Raw genomic sequence first — 25134 nt, 5'->3', positions numbered from 1 at the left:
TAAAAACATGTTTTTCAATAATAAATTCATGTTCAAGAACCATGCAATCCTTCAAGCTGCAACATGACATACCATAAGCTGCTGCCCATGCTATTGGCATGAATGTTTTGATTTCATTGTTATCCATTTGCTGTTCATGCACTGCAGCAGCGGCTGCTGCTGCAACAGCAGCATCCTCCTCTCCTACAATCACTTCCATATAAACTTCGTCTGCAATTTCTGCAACATCTGAGTAGAAAATCAACAGAAGCACTTTTGTGACCAAGTTTACAGATCAGACAGGGCAGATATTTTTATTTCAATTTTGTTATTAAACAGAAAGGAGGTTCAAATGTTATATACCTAGAATATTACTTTCCCATAGTAAATACACTATAAATATTTATTCAATGAATCATCACTTTCTTGGCTTTCACCATAATTTGCTTACAAAATGACATCCTGAGCATACATCAAGAGTCACTGATATTCTTCTTTGGAATACAGCAGTACAATAATGTCTTCTTAGTGCTGCTTATTTTCTTCAAATACTGGTGCATAAAAAATTTAAAGCCTATAGAAACATAAAATTCTCTCCCACAAAAAGGCCACCTACTTACTTAAATCTTCATCTTGCTGAGAGTCGTTAACAGTCATGTAAACCATCTTTTCCCTTGGCACACGAATACTGCTATTCTGATCAAGTAGTTCAACTCCACGATCATTCTCAGGCTCACTCTCCACAATGTCTACAGTGCCACCTATCAGAGAAGATGAAGGCTCCAAGAATTTATGTGAAGACTTCATTTCCACCTGTTTCACTTACTACATTTTACATACTTTTCTGTTACATTGGAACCCTCCTAAAAGTTACCTTCAGAAAACATTACAGCATTCTCAGTCTAAACCACCAAAAAGTAATTAGGCTGAAGTGTTTGATCAGGATGTATAATATGCTGAAGGTTTCCTCTTACCTAAGTCATCCTCTCCAGGGTCAGCTTTAAAAATGTACACCTTGATGACTTCAGGGCAAGTGCCATCCACTTTACAAGGATCCATTTCCGACTCTGCATCCATGGTCATTCCAGAGGAACCGTCGTGTTCTATTTTGCCAGCATCATCCACTAAAAAGGCAGGAAACACATTACATAGTAATAGATGCTTAAATAAAATATTACCATTTTCAAAACTCCTTTTTTACAAACATAATCTCTAACCTGACTCATGTAAAACTGGATGATTCTACCCAGAAAGCAGAAGATTCAATGAATACATTTTGAAAATTTTCGAAAAGCAGATGAGATATAAAGGTAAAAATTATTTTACTTAAACTGCTGGTAACCTAGGAAACTAACAAAAGTAATGAAATGATATACCTTACCTTTGGATATAGTTATATGCATAAGGTAAAAGCAGTATTATATTTTCGAAAATCTTGTGGGAAATGTCCTAGTAGTAAAATCAGCAAGCACTAAATTTAATATAAATGCTTTATCGGTGTTATCTCATGTTCACTACTCCTGAATACTGTTTGATCTTATGTTTCTATTAGAATTGAATTAAAAAAAAAAACAACGAAGTATGATTTTCAAAAACGTATATTACAATGGTCAATGTAAACATCAAACTGTTTCATGTAAAACCACATACTTACAGACATGGTATATATACGTGCACATAACAAACACACAGATACTTGAGTTCATAAAAGTAATCATTCTGGGTCATTGCTTACAAATGCAGCAAATCTATACTTAAACATACTCTTATAGACCTTAATGAAGGTAGGGTGTTTTACATTTTGGGGGAAAAAACCCCCAAAATCCTTATTTAACAATAGAGGCTCTCATGGTTCCCAATAGTAGAGATTCAGGGAATACAGAACAAACATTTCATATTTTAAACTTCATAACAGAAGAAAAAAAATTTGTACAGTATTATGTTTAGGATTTGGAAAATTAACAAAAGTAAAAAAAAACAATGTCTCAAAGAAACATATTCTGAATTGTAATAATACCAAAAATATAATTCCCAAATAATATATCCTTTCGTGCACTGCTATCTCTGGCACAAAAGAAAGTTTGGCAAAGACTGATAAAAACTTAGTACTATTCAACTCATCACTGACGCTGTGTGCATTAGAGAAAGATTGAAGGAATGTTCTCTCTGCTCTAGACACAACAAGTGGTCTATTTGGCAGAGCTGAAGACCAAGCAGAGAGAAGCAGAACCAAAGCCCAGAGAAGACTTCAATTTAGCTTGTCTTCAATACTGCCATCAAGCCTTTTCATTTCCTTTTTGCTTCTGGTGCTCCTCTGCTAGACGTATTTCATTATCCTTTTCGTTGAACGATTATATTTTATTCAATTCAACAATGAATCACAACTATAAGTGCGACTTTGGGCTAGATACCAGAGATACAAATAAAATACGAAAAAGTCATGGACTCAAGAAGTTTGTATTCTAGTAGGAAAACAGATGATGAACAGATGATTTGATTATTTTAAAATGTGATATAGCTACCATTTAAGAGATTACCTACCTAGTAACTAAATACTTAAGGAGGGAGGTTTTAAAGTACTGCCAAAATTTTAAAGGACAGGAAACCTATGTTAATGAAAGTTGAATGATTTATCTGAGATCACACAGGTAATGACCTAAGCCAGACTACAAAACCTAATCCATGTGACTCATAGCTAACATTCATCAACTTTTAGGTATTTTAAGAATTCTATGAGATTTAAGGTGATTTTTTTGAAAAATCCATAAACGGTATAATTAACAGAAGGTGGTTTTTCCATGAGTAGCGATCAGATGAGTAAGTTCATGACTCAAGCACAACTCAAATAAGGCCATGGCGATAGTTTTGACCACTATGTAATTTTACGTCTTAAATTCCTAACACTGGCTTAGAAAGACAGAATTCAGCTTTTGATATCTTTAAAATAACTTCTCCAAATTCCCCATCATGTTCTCTATAAGATCTAAAAATTTCATTTGTCTAATCAAATTCTTACATAGAATTATAGAATATTCTTATGTAGAATATTCAGATAAATTAAGTATCTCCCAAGTGAAAATACAACACTTTAGTTTCTTATTACAAATCAAGACCATCCCCATCCCCAATAAATTACTTAACATAAAACTGCTTTCAAACAGCATCCTGAAATATTTTTACCAATGTGCAAACCCTACTATGGCACACAGAATAACACAACACACATACGAAGTCAAGGAGGAACATCTACACTGGTTTATAGTAACCCAGAGGTCACTGATATTCTCGATGAAAAGTGTTTTAGTGAATGCTATATGGGGTCAGACAAAAGTGGGTGGAGAATTCTATATAGGATGTAAATTTCTTTAAGTTTAGTATAAAAAAGGAGAATACAGAAGCAGTAATCAGAATGGGTTGCAGGATCAAGGAGATTACTGTTTGATAAAAATACTTAAGCCTGCTCAAAGTCTATAGGTAATAAAGAAAGTGAGAGGCTGGAATTAAGAGGGCATGGTGAATCTGCTGGATCAAGACCTCAGAAGGAAAGGGAGAAGACGAAACTAGGAGCAAAAATGAAGGCAGTTTCCTTATACAGGAGGGTAAACACTATTATTTTTGATACCCAGAAGCAAACAGCAATAGCAATGTAGCTAGCCTGTTTTGGGGGGACAGGAGCTAGAAATGCAGAAAACAAGAAAAAAAGTCCTGACTGGTGGTTTCAACCAGATATACACAAGAGGAGGCAAAGGACTCTGGTTTAAAAGTAAGAGAAAGGTAGACTGGGTTAAGAACTTGAGAAGTGAGGGAGAATGAGCTGGTACAGGATGAACCTAATGATATCAAGGGTCAAAAATCCCAGCTTGTTAAACTCTTGGCAATTATAAACAAATAACACACACACTCCCCTTCCCTAAACCCTGAATTTAACTAAAATATCTTTACAATATTTAATAAATACAGTTCGTGAGGAAAAAATAGGCATTATATCCTTAATTCTGGTCTGACGTGTAATAGCGTTTTTTTTGTTTGTTTGTTTTGCGATACGAGGGCCTCTCACCGTTGTGGCATCACCCGTTGCGGAGCACAGGCTCCGGACGCGCACGCTCAGTGGCCATGGCTCACGGGCCCAGCCGCTCCGCGGCATGTGGGATCTTCCCGGACCGGGGCACGAACCCGTGTCCCCTGCATCAGCAGGCGGACTCTCAACCACTGCGCCACCAGGGAAGCCCTAGCGGTTTTTTAAATGACATATCCAGCTGACTGACAATTAAAATTATGTTCTTAAAGGTGACTTTGGAATGTCAAACTGAGATAGGGGCTGGAGATCTCAGCAAACCAGGCAGGACAATCCAAAATAAATGTATAATTCTTTGGAGAACTAACCTCTAAGAACTTTGTAGATGAAGTTGCCCTCTTTTGGCAAGTTTATAAAAAGTCATTTTAAACAGGTACTGAAAAACCTAATGTCCTGTGTTTACAAATTCACACTAGATGTTTTTATAAATGTTAATCTGTAGGTAACCATAAAACTCTTGAGGACTGTAAAATCTAATAATTTTGGAATTGCAAAATGTCACATATTCACCTGCAGCTGTAAAAGATCCTTCTAGTTGCTTCTACGTTTTTAAAAATATGCAATAAAGGGAGTTCCCTGGGGACTTAGTGGTCAAAATTCTAGGCTCTAACCCCATCACCTAAAACTATCAATAGTTACAAGAATACTGTTCAGATATTTCTCTATGCATGTATACATGTAAAAGAATGGAAGAATGAACACAAATGTTTTAAAGGAAAATTATAACGTTATTTATTTTTTTGCGGTCCGCGAGCCTCTCACTGTTGTGGCCTCTCCCATTGCGAAGCACAGGCTCTGGACGCACAGGCTCAGTGGCCATGGCTCACGGGCCTAGCCGCTCCACGGCATGTGGGATCTTCCCGGACCGGGGCACGAACCTGTGTCCCCTGCATCGGCAGGCGGACTCTCAACCGCTGCGCCACCAGGGAAGCCCTGTAACGTTATTTTTAAACAACAAATTCAACAATAAAGCCAATTTAATTTCACGTTCACCATTCTAGTCCCTTGAATATTCTCCCAATTCCTATGGCCCTCTCTCACTTCATCTGACCATTTGATTTGCAGAATCACACCCCTGCTGAATGTAACTTTTGTCTTTGCACCTATTATCTATGCAGCTACATCTGGATTTTTTTTAAAAATCACATAATTCTTATGGTTTCATTTTCAAATACATGACCATAAACTGTTGTGAATGGATTATATTTCACATTTTTTCCTCAAAACTCCAACACTACCTACCAATTGATTTTACTTCCTATTTCCCTAAGAACAAGTGAAACAACATTAAAAAAAATCCACTAAATTTGGCTCTACCCGCTTGACAACAACTAAATCCATAAATTCTATTTTTACTGTACATTACCATAAACTATTTGTACTCCTCCTATTTAAAAGCAATCCCTCTGACTTGAGCACTAATTTATATTTTCTCTGTACTGTTCAACAATTATCTTTTACATCAATTTATCCATCATTTTCTACAGGAACATTCCTTTCAGAAAACAACTAAGCTTTCTCTCTGTAAAACAGCAACAATGATAAAACCACCTTATCTTGATCCCACTTCTGCAAGTTTCATTTCTCCAATTCTCATTCCACATTCTCTGAACTCACTTCACTTAGGCTTCTGCCAAACTTCACCAAAACTGTTCACTAAAGTCACTCATGACCAATTCTCAGCACTCATTTGACTTGCACTAGCATCTGACACAGACGTTCACTCTCCTCTGTGACTGACTTTCCTTCTTGACTTCTTTGACCTACACTCTTGATTCTTCTGTCATAGCTGCTCCTTTTCCCCTGCCTCTTAAAAACCTCACGCCTTTTCATTCTTGGCCTTCTTTCCTTTATACATAACCAATCCCTCTTTTGGTGATCTCACCCTTACGGTTTAAATTTCATCTATACACTAAGAATTCTCAATCTATATCAATCTATATCATTAACCCAGAACTATCTCCTGAACTCAGTTTAGCACATCCATTTCCTTTTTGATGTCTACCAGAAAACTCAAAACGAAGTCTTTCATAAAATGTCATCTTCTCTAGGCATCCTGAGCATAACAACTCACTATCTTCTTTATTGGGCTATTTTAACTTTTTCAAAGCACTTTCTAATACACACATAATTCACTTATTAATTTTATGCCTGTAAACTTCTGCTAGAAGGCATTCCCTGTGAAGGGAAGGAACTTCCATTCATTTTATTCACTAATCCCAAGAGCCTACAACATTGCCTGGCACATCGTAACTATTCAACATCCATTTGCTAAATGTATAAGTGATGGTCTTCAAGTAAATGTCTATTAGCCCAATAAATGTAGATTTTAAAACACCCCTCTTGGGAAAGTATTATAGTTATTAGATGGTTATCATATTTTAAGGACAGTTATCTACTGTCATCTGTGATGAGAGATAGAAATTAACACACTTATACATCATGCCATCTGAAATACTTTATAGTTAATACTTTGTACATAATTACTTTGTTGCATGATCTTAAAATATACATTTGTTTAGTCCACTTTTATTTTTTACTTTACTGAAGTACAGTTGATTTACAACATTGTGTCAATTTCTGCTGTTCAGCAAAGTGATTCAGTTACACACATAATTTTTATATTCTTTTCTTTTATGGTTTATTATAGGATATTGAATATAGTTCCCTGTTCTACACACACAGTAGGACCTTGTTGTTTATCCATTCTGTATATAACGGTTTGCATCTGCTAACGCCAAACTCTAGTTTTAAATTAACACCAGTTTTTCCCTCCATTCCTGAGGTATTTCTACTGATGTATTTCATTTAATTGTTCTATTAATTACTGAATAGCAAACCCCCACCACTCATGAGTCCTAATGTCTGTGAAATCTTGGGTACCTGAGAATGACTTATCTGTCATTTTGTTTTGAAGAACAAGTTGGCTGGGTATAAAATTTTTAAACTATAGTTTCCTCAGAATTTTTAGACCCTGTTGGATTATCATATGGTATTGAGTATTTTGTGGTTTATCCTCTAAAAGTTCACTAACGTAACTACCATTACGACTTGACGGTTTTATCATTCTGTTAATTTCTTTTTACAATGTATTGCCTCATATGATTTCAATGATTCTCTTTTAATATTGAGATAAAATTTATATACCATGACAGTCACCCTTTTATAGTGAGTAGAGTGCACAATTCAGTGGTGTTTAATAAATTCACAGTCGTGCAATTATCATCGCCATCTAATTCCAGAATATTTCTATCGCCCTCAAAAGATAACCTTTGTACTCTTTTACCAACCCATCTTCAACTATCTCACAATTAGATTAGGCGATCACTAATTTACTTTTTGTCCTTATAGATATACCTATTCTAGACATTTCATATACTTATTTCTTGAACTTTCTAAGTTCATCCATGATGTGGACTGTATCAATGCTTCTCTTATTTTTATGGCCAAATAAAATTCCAATGTATGGTGATACCACATTTTTAAAGTCAATTCACCTACTAATGAACATTAGGGTTGTTTACATGTTTTGGCTACTAGCATTAAAAATGCTGCTATAAACATCTGTATAAAAACTATTGTGTGGACATGTTTTAAAATTTCCTGGGTATATGCTTAGCAGTAGAATAGCTGTGTTATACGGTAATTTCATGTTTAACTTTCTGAGGAATTGCCAAATTTTTCTGAAGTGGCTACACCGTTTTCTTTCCCACCAGCAATTTATGAGATGCAAAATCTCCCCATTCGTGCCAATACTTCTTACTTTCCATTTCTTAAAATACCAATCTGAATGTCTGTAGTGGTATCTCACTCTGGTTTTGATTTGTATTCCCCTCATGACTAACAATGTTGAACATCCTTTATATACTTACGCTTTTTCCTTTGAAGAAATGTCTACTCAAGTTCTCTGCCCATTTTTAAAATCAGGTTATCTGTCTTTTTATTACTGAGTTGTAAAAGGTTAATATCCTTGATTCTTAGACCGTTACATACAGGCTTTACAAATATTTTCTCCAATTCTGAGATCCCAGTATCATTTGTTGAAGAGACTATTTTTCCTCCCCATTGAACTTTTTTTTTTTTTTTTCGGCCTCACCACACAGCTTGTGGGATCTTAGTTCCCCAACCAAGGATCAAACCCTGGCCCTTGGCAGTAAGAGTGCAGAGTCCTAACCAATGGATCCCCAGGGGAGTCCCCCCATTGAACTATCTTGAAACCTTTGTGAAAAATCAGTGTATCAATCAATGGCCAGAGATGTATGGGTTTATGTCTACACTGTCAATTCTCTTCCATTGATTTATATGTCTATCCTTATACTAATACTGATCAGTCTTGATTACTGCAGGTTTTTTTGTTCATATGGGAAGGTCAATTTCTCCTTCATTTTTAAAACTTTAGCTAGATATAGAATTCTTGGGTGACCGTCTTTGTCCCTTCAACATATTGACTGTATTATCCCATTGCCTTCTAGCCTCCATGTTTACTAATGAGAAAACCACCATTACTCTTTTTGAGGAAAGATCATTTGTATGTGATGAGCCAATTCTGTCTAGTTTTCAAGGTTTACTGTCTTTTAAGTATTTAAAAAGTTCACTGAATTTTTCTGTATTTGGGTTTTATCTCCTAGTTTCTGTCTCCTGTGTCTATCAATTTTCTCCATAATCATGTTTAATTCTATTTTTTTTGCCATTTCACTTTTGCAATATTCTAAAGCCTGATCAAAAGATTCCTGATAATAAATTATTTATTTTTATTCTTATTGTTGCTTTCACAGTGGCTTTTTTTTTTGCCAATTAGTTTACTTTTATTAAAAGAGTAATCCATGTATGTGGTATAAAATTCAAACAGTACATCACTGAAAAGCGAGATAGAATGCCACACAGTTAAGGAGAAAGAAAACTTGTTAAGAATCTCTGTGGATAGAGAAGATGAAAAAAGTGCTGTTGCACTGGAGCAGTGGAGGCTGTAGAATGTAGAAAATTATCATTATCATAAAGCTGGGCCACGATGATGATATACCTGATCACACTGGAGACATATAAATGCCTACTATCTCTGCCCCCAAAATGTGTGCAGTAAATTTTACTGTGCTATGCTCAAAGACACAAGGGAAAAAGACTTATATTCAGAGTCAGTGGGAACAGTCTGAACTCCACCTGTACACTAAAACTTGATTTTAAAGACCCTAGCTATCTCTATGAGCTGCTAATTTAAGATAACCAAGTTGTTTAAATCAACAGCTAGATAATGGAACTAGCCAACAAAGTGAAACCCCATTAATGTAAGGAATATATTTAAAAGCTGGAGTCAGAAAGATCAGACACCTATCGAGGCATTCTACTAACAATTATTATGACTATGATATGTGCTATAAGCAAAACTATGTCTAATTATGTCCTGGGTGATTAAAAAAAGTACGCTCAATGAAGAAAGCCAGCATTCCATAAGGAGTAGTGAGCAGAATGTAAAACAATGATATTAAATTTCTAATCAATCTAAAATCTACATAAATTAGTTGTTTACGCTCTTGTACATGACTACTTTATTTCAAGGTGTTATACTAATATAATTCCAAATGCAAAAGTGAATTTATTTTTAAAAATACAATTATTACTCCAAAGGGAAAAGAGACATTGGTGTGGGAAAAAGTAAGTGCAAAAGTGAGTGCATTATAAAGAGAGAAGATTTTTTTCCAAACTGAAACCCTTTCAAGTTTTGGTGGTAATTCTAATAAGGGAAGTAACAGCCTAATTACATCCTTCACGATTTCATATAGTTCAGTCCTATTCTTTGCAGCCTTTATCTTTCTATTACAACCTTATGTAGAAATAAATAACTTTACTTTTGTATCATTTCACTTTCCTTAATTACAGCTTATCTTATAGGAACCACACTAAAACAATATTGCAAATAGGCTTATGAGATTTATCTTAACATTATATAAATTTAAGTCAAGAAAACATCACCCTGGGCTTCCCTGGTGGCGCAGTGGTTGAAAGTACGCCTGCCGATACAGGGGACACGGGCTCGCGCCCCGGTCCGGGAGGATCCCACATGCCGCGGAGCAGCTAGGCTCGTGAGCCATGGCCGCTGGGCCTGCGCGTCCGGAGCCTGTGCTCCGCAGCGGGAGGGGCCGCAACAGTGAGAGACCCGCGTACCATAAAAAAAAAAAAAAGAAAACATCACCCTAATGTAAGTTAGGAAAGACAGCCTTCAAAAACACCTTGGACAATCACTGTACCCCAACACTTACAGGAAATCATTAGGTAGTCCTCACAGTTGCCTTTGTCATCATCTTGCTGGTCCACAGGGATCCCGTTGGCATCTATGACTGCTTCAGAGGCACAATCTGCTACCAATACTTCTTCTGAAACTACATCAGTTGTCAGAGGATCAGTGATGATTTCTGCTTCAACTACACTATCATGAACGTGTTCAACGTGTCCAATGTCAGACACATGTATGGATTCACTTGTCAAGACGTGTTCTGGCATAGACATTGAGGCTGAAGTAATATCAGAAGCTAAAACATCATCTGGGACTGTGCAATGTGCTAAAGAAACTTCTTCGGTTACATCTGAGGTAATAAGCACTTGCTCTGGAATGATGACATTTTCAGACACATCTGCTTCTTCTAAGATATCTGAGCACTGAACATCCTCAATAACAACATCCTCAATAACATCTTGGATTACAACTGAGTCTGGGTCATCAGGAACAAAGTTATGTACAGTTATATCTGAATCCACAACATCTGAAACAAAAACCGTTTCTTGAACTTCCACAACAATTTGATCACCATCCATGTGTGTAGCATCAGTTCCTTAAAAAAACAAAAATTAAAACGACAAATTTCAGGTAGGCATGAATGGCTATCTTAAATGATGTAAATGTTCTTTAATTTCCACCAGGAGAACAGACTATATCCTTGGCTTTCTCAAACATTAAAATAGCTTTAAGGAATAAAGAGGGAATCTATCTGATTCATATAAGAAACAAAAGATTTTAACACAAGCACGGTTTTATTCAACGCTAACCAATTAACATGTAAAGAAATACTAGAAAAACAAAAAATGCAGGGCAGTCACAAAAGAAAAATATTCATTAAAACAAACAAACATTAAAGTTACCAGGCAACCAAAATAAAATTTTAAGCCATAATTATGAAATTAAGTAACACAAATTCAGAAAACTAATGAACCATTTTCCCTCCTGTCTGTTCCATTTCTTTTCTTTTCCCCCCCAACTCATTCAACACAGTTTTCTACTTTTAATCATTCATATATATTTCTTTTCTTCCCTTCCTTTAAAAAATTTCATTGTCTCACCCTATTCTGGTATAATATTCCACCATTATTCTTTAATGACTGGAAATTTAGAAATTATCCTCTAAATTTATCCTCTGAATTTGGCATATAAAAGGAGCTGGGCATCAGTGAAAAGTGAGATAGAATGCTACACAGTTAAGGAGAAAGAAAGACAACTTGTTAAGAATCTCTGTGGATAGAGAAGATGAAATAAAGTACAGCTGCACTGGAGCAGTGGAGGTTGAGGTTAGTTGCTGTGCAGCCTGACCGAGTTCACCAGGGTATCTTGCCTCCATCTAGCCTCTTCCCAAACCCGTACACTCCATCTCCAAGGCAGTTTCCTCAGAATATAAGAAACCCTACTCACTCCATTCTGTAGTTAAGGTGGAGGGGTGAATCAACTGGAGCCCCCTGAGATTAAATGACTTCACCAAGATCACACACAGTTGCTTGCACAGCACATGTACTGAATGAATGCCATGAATGGGAAAAGAAGTAAAATATCCTTACCAAAAACGTAAGATAAAATAAAAGAAAACAAATCTGGTATCTTGGCTCTTGGTCCAGTAAAAAGCAATCATGGAAGTCTTAACTACAATGCTACTTGGCTGATTAGTGTCCCTGGTCATGACTCAGAGAAACTGAATTTAAGCAGATGCCTAACCCAATGCCTATGTGTCAATAAGCAGGCCCTCCGAGAAACAAACAGATTCTTCAACAAACAAAAATGATCAACAAGGGCCAAGGAATAATAAAAGCTGCAGGGAGTCTTTAAACCAGTTAATACCCACTTTCATTACACATAGAAACAATAACAAGAAAATGTCTTCTTTAATTTCTATAAAACTCCAACATAAAGCTTAGTAATAATTTGTCTTCAATGTCTCTAATAATTCACATCAAGCAATAGATGACTTTAAGCTGCATCTTAAAAACATACCTGTGAAAGCACTTAGTGGCAACAGCACTGATTAAAAGGTCTAAATCACAGAGCACAGTTTAGACACATTCATTTTGTAACCTTGGGCAAGTCATTTAACCTCTGAATTTTGGTTGCCTCATCAGTAAAATGAGGACAGTAATATCTGTCGTGCATACCTCACAGGAGTATTGTAATGATCAAATGGCAATGTAAGGGAAGTGTTCTGAAAAACTGTAATGAGAGGTTTCATTATTATTAGGACATGTAAAAATGGAGGACCTGGTAAATTAAGTGACTTGTTCATAGACAGACAAACAACATAGTCTAAATAAATAGAGCTAAAATGAAAAAGCCCTTCATTCTACCCCTTGACCCATGCCCAGGCTTGCTTGTGGCTTGTGGCTTTAAGCTAGTAAATCCTATGTGTTTTTCTCCAAGGAACTTACAGTCTCTCTTTCAACAACATTAATTATACTTCAATATGTTCAAGTGTCCAAAGATGTATTTACCATTATCAAATAGAAATTACCACGAGTCAAGACTATCCCAAATTGTTTAAGAAACACACACACACACACACACACACACAGGATTTAGAAAGCATGTTAAAAATCCTCATGTTTCTTAGTAAAATTAATTACTGTTGCTTTAATATATGGCAATATGATCATATAAAATTCAATGAGTAAAATTCTTAAAATTTTAACTTATAATAGCAGCTGTGTAAATCACTTTACAATATTATGTAGTTAGAACCATCTGTAAATGTCAATACTTTTTTTCCCACTGTTAAAACTTCATGAATATAATTTTCCTTGAGCAGTTGGAGGAATGAAGCAAGATTCCATCTGCCTGATGCAGAAGGCTCCTTTCAGAAAGCCTTTTGAGAAACAGGGCTGTATAAGTAGGACACTATCAAAACAGAGAATTTCAAGTTTATACTTTATCTCCTGGACATCGAAGAACAGAGAAATGACATCATCCATGTGTTATTTTAGAATGAGTACTCTACTGGTACAGGTAGTGAAAAAAAGAAACTAACTTCAAGGTAAATAATTTAATATAAGTTAAGAATGAGATAATAGTGCCTGGGCTAAGTGGGAGAACCGGCATGAAGAGCAGTGTGGTATACAGCCACCCCAGCCCATTTAGTCCACCCTACCCTCTTTGCAAAATGTCCATGCCACAATGGCTGAAATTGTGAATACATCACATTATGGCTAATGCCATAAATACTTTTCAGATATAATTAAAGTTATGAACCTTAAATAGGGTGATTTTACTAGATAAACATAAACCCTTAAAGCAGAGAAATTTCTTAGGCTGGCATTAGAGAGTTGAAGCAGAACGTTAAGTATGAGAGAGATTCAATGCCCAATTGCTTTGGGTGGGGCAGGATGGGGAGCACATGAAAAGCAAGTGAAGGAACACTAGCTGTGAGGAGCAAAGGCCAGCCAGCAAGGAAATGGGCACCTAAGCCCTACAACTGTTAAGAAAGTGAATTTAGCCAACCACCTGAATTAGCTTGGAATCAGTTTCACCCCAGAAGCTCCAGAAAGGAACAAACACCCTGCTGACACCTTGATTTCAGCCGCATGAAGTCCAAACCAAATAGCATAGCTATGCGGTGATAGACTTCTGATGTATGGAAACCATGAGATGAAGAATTTTACTATGTTATACAGCTACATTTGTTTAATGTTTGGCAGAGCAATAGTAATAGAAATGAATACAGATTTTTGGTACCAGAGAGTGGAGTGCTGCTGTACAAATACCTACAAATGTGTAATGGTTTTGATACTCCCTTGAATAGTCCAGTAATAGAAATATGGATGTTAACAACTCATGCTAGTGAGAACTCAGAAGGAAGAAACAACCAAAGCAGAAAAATTTTTAAAGAATTTACAGAATAACTAAGTCACCATGTACAGACAGTTAATACAAATCTAGACTTTAAGGACACTGCTAGTAAAAGCTCAAAAGATAGTGAGAAACATGTTACTCAAAACTGAAGGAAGGAAAAACTTGTTACATTGCGACAAGTAGCTTAGCAAAATTGTATCCTGAGGTTATATGGAAAATGTAACTTGTAACAGTTAACTCAGATATTTAGCTCAGGAGATTTCAGCAGAGTGTTGATGATGTGACCTGGTTTGTTCTTGCCGCTTATGGTAAATTCAAGAAAAGAAGATAAATTGTGGAAGAACCAATAAATAAAATGTAGCAGGACTTAACAACTGGGGAAATTCTCAGCATCAACAGATGACAAAGAAAAAAGGAGTTAAAATTGGGGTGATTTGCTGTCAGGAAAGAACCTTTTAGAGGAAAAGTAGTTTCTGACTACAACTCTTCTATAATCTCAGACAAAGCAAAAGGTCTGAGAATTCAGTCATACAATGTCTTTCTAAGGCTGTAAACTGTGTGCCTCACAGATTCCTTAATCAAAGTAGGATGCATCTAAAGAGCTTAGGGCGTTGTCCTGCAACCATCTCAGCAGAAGTCAAAAAGAAGTGGGATTATCTTGGAAGGATATGTAGATGGATTTCTTTTCTAATAAGGTAAATGCCAATGACACAGAAAGGAGATTCACAAAATTCTTTAAAACTTTATACCATCAGAATGAATACTAGTTTGGATTGCTAGCTCCAGAAAAGAATGAAGCCCTGCCAACACTCTGTGAAACTCTACACAAGGACCAAGTTTAGCCACACTGTAGCTGAACTTCTGACCTACAAATCTGTGAGGTAACAAACTGATGTATTTTAGGTCCCTCAATTTGTGGAAATGCATTACAGCAACAAAAGAAAACCAGTAACAGCAGAAATAAACAAGAAACACTTTCAAAGTCAGAACTAATAGGACTTAGTAAACTGAGAAAATTTAGAATAAAGATAACAAGACTTTGATACTGATGGTATTACTGACAGACTGAGTTGGCAACGAGATTTCGAGAGGAAAACAAGATACCTAAGGATAAATCAATACAGATCTAGCAATACAGCCTCTTGGTAACTCCAAATTTGTCAGATGGAAAGTGGAACAACCCAAGAAATAGATATACCTATTCCATCAAAAAATGAGTTTGGCTCTTGTGGCTGTAATTCAAGTTCATCTTCATCCATGGCCTTTGATTCTCATTAGTCACAGCTCCTAAACCGGGAAATAAAGTATATCAAACATTAACTTTTTCGTATCACATACTTAAAACGTCATCATGATATTTACACTTCTGAAATGGTCACATTTCTTGATTTATCAAAACCTATCAAGGTAAAATAAAGTGAACATAATGATTACCAATTATTATTATTTGGGTAGCTGTATCGTAAGAGAAGTTAACTCAAGCATGTTGACAGTGTTTTGGGGTTTTTCCTCTTTGTTTTAGTTACATTGTACTCTACATAAAGTGCAGAAATTTTTTTCTTTTTTTAAACTGAGGTACAGTTGATGTGCAATTGTTATATAAGTTTCAGTGATTCACAATTTTTGAAGGTTATTCTATTTCTAGTTATTATAAAACACTGGCCATGTTTCCTGTGTAGTACAATATATCCTTGTAACTTATTTATGTTATACATACTACTTTTTAACCTCTTGATTCCCTACCTTATTTTGCTCCTTCCCTCTCCCCTCTGGTAACCACTAGTTTGTTCTCTGTTTTTTTTCTGCTATATTTCACTAGTTTCTTTTATTAAAGTGCATAAATCTTAAGTGTTTAGCTTAATAAATTTATATTTGTGTAAATTTGTATTAGCATTACTCAGAGTAAGATATAAAACATTTTTTGTACCCCAGAAAACTCCCTCCAGCCTCCTTTCCATAAACAGCCATGACTCTTTAAGGTTCAACTTTAACACATTTTGTGGAATACTGATGGAATTCCTAAAAGATTTTTATTACATCTTTAAATTTAATATAGTCTACAATCTCCTACCAATAAATTACAAAATGGTAAAAATTCAAAATTCATTACAATGGTAAACCTTCTTAAGATTTCTATATAACTTACAGTGACCTCCCTTAATTGACCATCTAGTTGCAGAAATAATTCTCAAAGTATATGTATATTCTCCAGGCCACGAATAACTTGGTACCAGCTGAAAGGTTAAAAAATAAATCCATCTTTACACAATAAAATCAAAGTCCCATCTATAGGATGTCTGAAACCACAAGCAAGAGTTTCTCTCTCTCTCTCCTGGTGACTGAAACAATAACATAAAAACATGAAACCTGAAGGTAGGTCATCGACAAAATATGGCCTAGGATAGAAAAAATAGCCAGTTTAAAAAAAAAAGAAAAATTAAAAAACAAAAATACGAAGAACCTAGCACATGCCTAAAAAGCAAGTGAGGAGATAGAGGGAGTAGAAAGGGGAGGTTTATTAGGGGCCATGATTTACTTATGTTGCAAGTACCACAGAAACTTCCTAATTGGTTTTCCTATCGCCACTTTCTCACTTTCTAACTCACCTTCAACAGTGCTATCACATACAGCTTCTTTAATCTCTATCATTTTTGCTGACAACATATAAATTGTTACTATTAAGACTGCAAGTAATGTAGTGCACCAACTATATTTCTCTCTCTTTTGTGACCTTGATCCTGGAGGGACTGCCTACTGACAGCAATAGTCTCCCTGTGAGTGCACCTTTGATATAAAAACCAACCAATCAGAGCCCACACCCCTAACCACCAAATTTACTAAGCCAAGATTCTCCTTACTCTAAAATAACCCAGGGCCACATTCCAAACAACTAGGGACAGTTCCTATAGCCCAAAGGCCACTAACATTGTTCAAACTATCCAATCCTAAACTTAGTATACCTATTCTTCCTTGCCCATTCCTTCCCTATAGAATCCCAATAAAAGCTCTGGACTATGGCATCTCCTCTTCTCCTCTGCTTTCTTACCCTACGTGGTCCTTCATGAACGGTATGCCTCTCTCCTTCTCTTATACATGTGAGTGTAAATTTCTTCCTTTTCTAAAGCATACTTTAAATGATGTAAGACCTCAATTCAAAACATGTTAATGACTCCCTACTGATTCTCCAAATAAAATCTGATCTCCTTGGCTTACAAGCCTCTAAGATCTGGTTCTGACAACCTTTCCATTATTCTCGTAATTTTTCTTCATCTTCCCCTCCTTTCTACCACTACCCCAATCTCTGTTTCTGTCTCTCTCATCAGCCAAACAAAAATATCCAAAGTCTCCATAAGACCCAAACTCTATCCTTGGTTTCAGATTTCTTCTATGTAAATGACCTTTACGTGTTATTCCTGCACTAATTTATCCCCTACATGTCCTTCCTCATGAAGAAAATGCTAAAAACAACTACTTCCTCTGCTGCTGAATTTCCAGAGCACGATTATCCCTTTCTTCTTCTTTTTTTTTAAGCATATGTCATGGTTATTTATATCTCTTTTTTTAATCTATTTATTTAATCTTTGGCTGCACTGAGTCTTCATTGTTGCATGCAGGCTTTCTCTAGTTGCAGTGAGCAGGGGGCACCCTTCATTGCAGTGCACAGGCTTCTCCTGTTGTGGAGCACAGGCTCTAGGTGCATGGCCTTCAGTAGCTGCAGCATGTGGGTTCAGCAGTTGTGGCTCACGGGCTCTAGAGCACAGGCTCAGTAGTTGTGGTGCACAGGCTTGGTTGCTCCACGGCATGTGAGATCTTCCCCAACCAGGGCTTGAACCCGTGTCCCCTGCATTGGCAGGCGGATTCTTAACCACTGCCCCACCAGGTAAGTCCCTATATCTCTTATTAATGTTTGATATTGACACAGTCTCTAAGGAACTATGCAAGTAAGAATTACTCAGTTGTAATTTATACTATAAAAAAATTAATTTCCAACATGCCACCCCTAAGACATCCAATTTATTTTCAAAATATAATGTATTTTATGACATTTATTCAAAATGCTTCAAATAAAAAGGCTATGATAGGTACAGTAATATTTTTTCAACCATAAAAAAATGGAAAAGATAGTTCCTCTAAATAAGTTGTCACTGCTTCCTCTTCCCAAAACTTTCTAGCTTGTACTTCTTTTCCTTTTTTCAATATGTGACTATAAAAGGATAAATGAGAAAATATCTTACGAGCATAATAATAAAAAATAAAATGATATCTTATTTAAGGTATCTTAAAGTTTCCCTACAGAAATCAATCTCATTATCTCTAATAAAAGTTGAACTTAGGGCTTCCCTGGTGACGCAGTGGTTGAGAGTCTGCCTGCTCGTGCAGGGGACGCGGGCTCGTGCCCCGGTCCTGGAGAATCCCGCATGCCGCAGAGTGGCTGGGCCCGTGAGCCATGGCCACTGGGCCTGCGCGTCCGGAACCTGTGCTCCACAACTGGAGAGGCCACAGCGGTGGGAGGCCCGCATACCGCAAAAAAAAAAAAAAAAAAAAAAGAAGTTGAACTTGTATTCATTATGGTGCAATAAGAGTTTTCTACTGTCTTCACTCCAAAGAACACTGACTGAGACAATCATCCATGGATAAGTGAGCTTTTGTGGAAGTTCAAGAGTCAGTGGAGAAATTCCAGAACTCCCTTCAGCAAAAAATCTGAAACTGGATGCACTGGAGCCAGTAAGAATGGTTTCACATTACTCACATCCCCCAAGGCAGCACAGCTCAGTGCCAAGAGAGTCCTTCTTGGCCTGTGAATGAGGACCCAGCTACCTCAGTGGTGCAGAATATTGTCAAAGAGATCCACTTTGTTTGCCACATCCAGAATACTGAGGTGTGGCTACAGGACTAGGGGCTGGAGAACAGCTATGAGAACAGTAGCCAGGGTTCTTGCGGGGCGTCAAAGGAACATGATCCTCCTGCTTCACAACTCTATCAGAAAACCCACCCATGAACTGCTGGGGACCCCCTGCTTGTTCCACCCCCATATCTGCCTTACCCATACACACTCCCATCGTATGGCTGGCTCTCTGTTGTGTCTTGTCAACAGTACCAAGAGCAGGTCTGACTCAGTGGGATTGCGAGAAACCATACCAATTAGGATATTCAGCACAGCCCTGGATAAAGGAAACCTGAGGCTCTCAGCACCCATGCTGGCTTTGCAGAATAGGAATAAGGCATACAATCTAAGGATTCCCTCAAAAGAGGGAGCAAAAAGGATGGAACAGGCATGTCCATAGAAAAGGTATTAGAAAGCCTCAGAATCCCTCATAGGGATGAAAGAAGGTATTTCTTTGCTGAGGACAGTTAAGACTGGAAAAGTGACTGCTTCTTCTAATGCAAAGAAAATGACACAAGACTTCAAGGAATTTGAAAAACGAAGGACACGCAATACCACCAATGGAACACAGTAACTTTCAAGTAACCAACTCCAAAGACATGGAGATCTTTATGGCAATGTGCCATAAAGAATTCAAAAGTTATTTTATGAAAGCTCAGAAAACTAGAAGAAAACCCAGAGAAACAATTCAAGAAAACAATGAGAGCAATACATCAACAAAATAAGAAGTTCAAAAGCAAGACAGAAAAAAATAAAATAAAAAATAAAAAATAAATTAAAAAAAATTAAAATAAAAAAGCAAGACAGAGATCATAAAACAGAACCAAACAGAAATTCTAAAAGAATACAGTGAAATGAAATGGGAAAAAAGTGAAATAGAGAACATCAACAAAAAACTGGATAAAGCAGAAGAAAAAAATCTTATGACAAGTCCTTTAATATAAACCAATCAGAGGTTAAAAAAAAGAAAAAAGAATGGAAAAGGAAAGAGAGCATACCTTAACTGTGGGATACCATTAAAGAAAACAACCTACATATTACTGACATCCCAGAAAATGACAACAGAGACAAGGGGAAACAATGGCTTTAAGGAAAGAATGTCTTCCCCAAACTGTAGAGGATTTGGATATATCCCCTGAATTTCAACCTAAAAGGATCTTCTCTAAGACACGTAATTAAACTGTCTAGGGACTTCTCAACTGGCAAAGTGGGTTAAGAATCCACCTGCCAATGCAGCGGACACAGGTGCACTCCCTTGTCTGGGAAGATCCCACATGCCAAATAGGTAGCATTTTCCCCCATAGGAAATCCACCTATATCATGATGGTGGTTCCCTTATGAAAGAACGTTTTCCTCTTGCTGCTTTTAAAATTCTCTATTTCTTTTTGATTTTAGACAGTTTATTTTTTTAAATAAATTTATTTATTTTTGGTCGTGTTGGGTCTTTGTTGCTGCACGCAGGCTTTCTCTAGTTGAGGTGAGCAGGGGTTACTCTTTGTTGCGGTGCACGGGCTTCTCATTGTGCAGCAGGGACTCTAGGCACAAGGGCTTCAGTAGTTGCAGCATGCGGGCTCAATAGTTGTGGCTCGCAGGCTATGGAGCACAGGCTCAGTAGTCGTGGCACGCAGGCTTAGATGCTCCACGGCATGTGGGATCTTCCTGGATCAGGGCTCGAACCAGTGTCCCCTGAACTGGCAGGCAGATGCTCAACCACTGTGCCACCAGGGAAGCCCCTTTCCTTCATTTCCGAAGGACATACAGGACAATAATAAATTGTTCTATAAATTAAAAGACAAAAAGTATTAGAAACAATGTTAGCTACAATTTGTTGCTAGATATGTAATATGAGAAAGGCAAATTCTGTCAACAGAAACAAAGTGTGAAGGGTTTGGATAGGGTTTTTGTATTCAATCAACATTTTAAGTTGTTATCAGCTTAAAACTGATCATTATGTGCATAAGATAATTTATGGAAACCACAGCAAAAACCTACAGTAGATACACAAAAGATAAAAGAAGAAAAGCAAAGCTTACCACTATGAAAACTAGTCAGTTCCCAAAGGAAAGCAGCAAGAGAAGAAGGAAGGAAAAAAGGAATTCATGTCTGTTTCTAGTCATTCAAGAAACAGTAAGAGAGAATTAGTACATCTCTAAGTATCATTAACCATCCTAAACATAAATGGACAGAATTTTCTAATCGAAAGACAGAGTGTGGCTAGATGGATTTGAAAAAAAAAGAGACAAGACTCAACTACCAACTATATGTTGCCTAAAGGACACTCACTGCAGCAGTAAGGACAAACACAGGCTCAAAGTGAAGGCATGGATAAAGATAATCCTTTCAAGTGGCAATGAAAAGAGAGCAGTGGTAGCTACAAATATCACACAAAATCAACTGTACATCAAAAATGGTACAGAAGGTTATATACAGATAAAGGATCAATTCATCAAAAGATATATCAAATCAAAAATATGTATGCAACCAACACTGGACCCTACACTGGCCCACTTAAGCATATTAACCAAATAATGGTGAATCTGAAGGGAGAAATAATATTACAACAATAGGAGGAGGCTTCAACAGAGCAACTTTTAACAGACAGGTCATCCAAACAGAAAATCTAAAAGGAAACATTAGAATTGAACTATACATTAGACCAAATGGACCTAAAAGACATATATAGAACATTTCATCCAACAGCAACAGAATACCCATTCTTCGCGCGTGCACTCAGAATACCCTTCAAGATAGATTATTATATAGGTCATAAGTCTTAAACTTAAGAAGAATGAAATTATCAAGTATCTTTTCCTGCAACAATGGTATGAAATGAGAAATCAGTACCAGGAACAAAGCTGGAAACTAACTGAACAAAAAACTCTGAATTAATTTGTCAAAGAAGAAATCATACAAAAATTTTTAAAATATTCTGAAGCAAAAATGGAAACAAAATGCAAAACGTACCAAAACTTAGATGTGGCAAAATGACGATAAACACCTACATGAAGAAAAAAGATCTCAAATAAACAACTTAACATTACCCCTCAAGGAACTATAAAAAGAACAAACTAAGCCCGAAGTTGGCAGAAAGAAACAAAGAACAGAGCAGAAATAAATGAAATAGACACCAGAAAACAACAGAAATGATAAACAAACTGAAGAGCTGTTTTTTGTTTGTTTTTTTTTTTCGATACGCAGGCCTCTCACTGTTGTGGCCTCTCCTGTTGCGGAGCACAGGCTCCGGACGCGCAGGCTCAGCAGCCATGGCTCACGGGCCCAGCCGCTCTGCGGTGTGTGGGATCTTCCCGGACCAGGGTACGAACCCATGTCCCCTGCATCGACAGGTGGATTCTCAACCACTGCACCACCAGGGAAGCCCCTAAGAGCTGTTTTTTTAATGAGGTAAACAAAACTGACAAACCTTTAGCTAGACTAAAAAACAAAAGGTCAAATAAATAATATCTGAAATGAAAGGAGACATTACCACTGACACTAGAGAAATACAATCTTTAAGAACAACCACATGCCAACAAACTGGATAACCTACAAAAAATGGATATAGTCCTAGAAACATATTTCCTAACAAGACTGAATCAGGAAAAAAATATACAATCTAACAGACCAATAATAAGGAAGGAGACTGAATCAGTAAATAAAACCTCCCAACACAGAAAAGCCAAGGACCAGATGGTTTTGGTAACATTTAAAGAAGGATTAACACTAAGCCAATTCCTTTCAAACACTTCAAGAAGCTGAAGAAAAGGAAACAATACCAAGCTCATTTTATGATATTAAAGCAATACAAGGACAGTCCAAGAAAGGAAAACTACTATCCCTGATGAATATAAACGCAAAACTTCACAATAAAATTGTACTAAACTGAATTCGACAGCACATTAGAAGGATTACCACATTAACAAAATGAAGAATAAAAATCCTATGTAATAAGTCCACAACTAATGTAAGCATCTCCTCTATGATCAGACACAAGAGTGCTCACAATCACCACTCCCATTAACACAGTACTGCAAGTCCTATCTAGACCAATCAGGCAGGGAAAAAGAAAAGGCAATGGAACTAGAAAGGCAAAAAGTAAAGCCGCCTCTACCTGCAGATGACACATTTGATATACAGAATATCCTAAAGACTCCATCAAAACACAAATTCAGTAAAGTTTCAGGAGTTGGATGAAGTACAATTGAAATTGTCTTCAATTGAAATTGAAGACACAAATAAATGGAACGATATGCTGTGTTCACAGATAAGAAAAATTATTGTAAAATGTCAACACTTCGCAAAGCTATCCATAGTTTCAATGCATTAAAATTCCAATATTATTTTTCACAGCAATGGAAAAAACAATCCTAAAATTCGTGTGAAATCACAAAAGAATCAGGAGTCCAGAAATAAACCTATATAAATACACTCAATAACTTATAAGGAAGTTAAAAACAGTCAATAGGGAAAGAATGGTCTTTTCAACACTGTTGAGAAAGTTGGATAATCACACGCAAATTATTAAACTAGACTTCTATCTTATATACCATTCAAAAAAATTAACTTCAAATGGACTAAGACTTACAACCTGAAACCATAAAACTCCTAGGAAAAGACAGAGAAGAAAAGCTCCTTGACACTGGTCTTTGCAACAATTTTTTGGATATGATACAAAAAGCAATCTGTTAGAGTCATCACTTAGTATCTGTTAAATGGCTAGTCTGAAAGAGATGATTAAGTGTTGGTGAGGACGTGAAGAAAAGGGAATGCTTCCACACTGTGGGTGGGAATGTAAACCGTTGTGGCCACTATGGAAATCGGTATGGAGGTTCCTCAAAAAATTAACAGGACAGCTCCATGGGGACCCCAGTGGGGTCCAAATGCCCAGTGAGCTCAGCATGTGCCCAGAGGGTGCCCAAGGACAGAGACCCAGGCCTGGAGATAGCATGTGCGACTCTGTCTGCAGGCTAGACAGGGTGTGCACCGCAGCTGAGCTCCGCATAGCCATCTGGGAGAAGGGGAGGGGAGAGAAGCCTTTAACACTCTGACATTAAACCAAAGAGGCCTCACTTAGCCAAAGTTACTATTTTACCCTGAAATCGAATGTCCTACAACTGATAAACAAGGAGTAACCTTAATGGACTGGTGTACTACTCTACTCTACTGCGAGTGTGAGCTTGAGCACCACATTATGTCAATTATATGGATAAGAAAGGAACCATATTTTCAGAAAACAGAAAGTTGGAGACAAGATGGCAAAGTAGAAAGACTTGAACTCACCCCCTCTCACAAAAACACCAAAACCAGGACTAACTGCTGAACAACCATCAATAAAAAAGGCTGGAACCTACCAAAAAAAAAATCTACATCCAAAGACATAAAGAAGAAGCCATAATGACATGGGAGAAGGGGTGCATTCACGATAAAATCAAATCCAATACCCGCTAGGTGGGCAACCCACAAACTCTAAACTAATTATATCACAGAGGTTCTCCTTTAGGAGAGTAATGACCCCCACGTCAGGCTCCCCAGCCCAGGGGTCTGGCATTGGAAGGAGGAACCCCCAGTGCATTTGGCTTTGAAGGCCAGTGGGGCTTGACTGCAGGAGCTCCACAGGACTGGGGGAAACAGAAACTCCACTATCGGAGGAGGTACACAAGGTCTCATGTGCACCAGGACCCAGGAAAAAGACAGTGACTTCATAGGAGCCTGGGTCAGACTAACCTGCTGATCTTTGAGAGTCTCCTGGGGAGGTGAGGACACTGTGCGGACAAGGACACTGGTGGCGGAGGTACCAGAAAGTACTCATTGGTGTGAGCTCTCCTGAAGGCTGCCATTTTGACACAAGACCTGGCCCCACCCAATAGCCTGTAGCTCCAGTGTTGGGTCGCCAAACAACCAACAGGGTGGGAATACAGCACCACCTATCAGCCGACAAGCTGCCTAAAATCTTCCTGAGTCCACAGCCACTTCTAAACACACCCCTTGACATGGCCCTGCCTACCAGAGGGACAAGATCCAATGCCACACACTGGAGTGCAGGCACCAGTACCCCCACCAGGAGGCCTGCAAAAGCCTCTTAGACCAACTTCACCCACCAGGGGC

At 37.3% G+C, this 25134-nt stretch overlaps 1 protein-coding gene across 5 annotated transcripts in view; it reads right to left on the bottom strand.

Annotated features, from left to right (window-relative positions):
- LOC132419211 (zinc finger X-chromosomal protein-like) overlaps positions 1-25134 on the bottom strand; it is a 55395-nt gene that overhangs the window by 5553 nt on the left and 24708 nt on the right. For 4 of the 5 annotated variants that reach the window (XM_060003183.1, XM_060003186.1, XM_060003184.1 and 1 more), the window contains 5 exons: positions 15346-15434; positions 10309-10878; positions 954-1103; positions 600-740; positions 73-228 (listed from right to left, as the gene is read on the bottom strand). In XM_060003183.1, the coding sequence (XP_059859166.1) occupies positions 73-228; positions 600-740; positions 954-1103; positions 10309-10878; positions 15346-15406 (1078 nt within the window). In that variant the 5' untranslated portion in view covers positions 15407-15434. Of the gene's footprint in view, positions 1-72; positions 229-595; positions 741-953; positions 1104-10308; positions 10879-15345; positions 15435-25134 lie in introns of those variants that run through there. The other variant, XM_060003187.1, reaches the window with a different exon arrangement.

This window comes from Delphinus delphis, chromosome Y (assembly GCF_949987515.2).
Source record: "Delphinus delphis chromosome Y, mDelDel1.2, whole genome shotgun sequence".
NCBI classification, from domain to species: Eukaryota; Metazoa; Chordata; class Mammalia; order Artiodactyla; family Delphinidae; genus Delphinus; species Delphinus delphis.
Note: the sequence above shows the minus strand (reverse complement) of the source record. Positions and strands in the feature narration are given on the sequence as shown.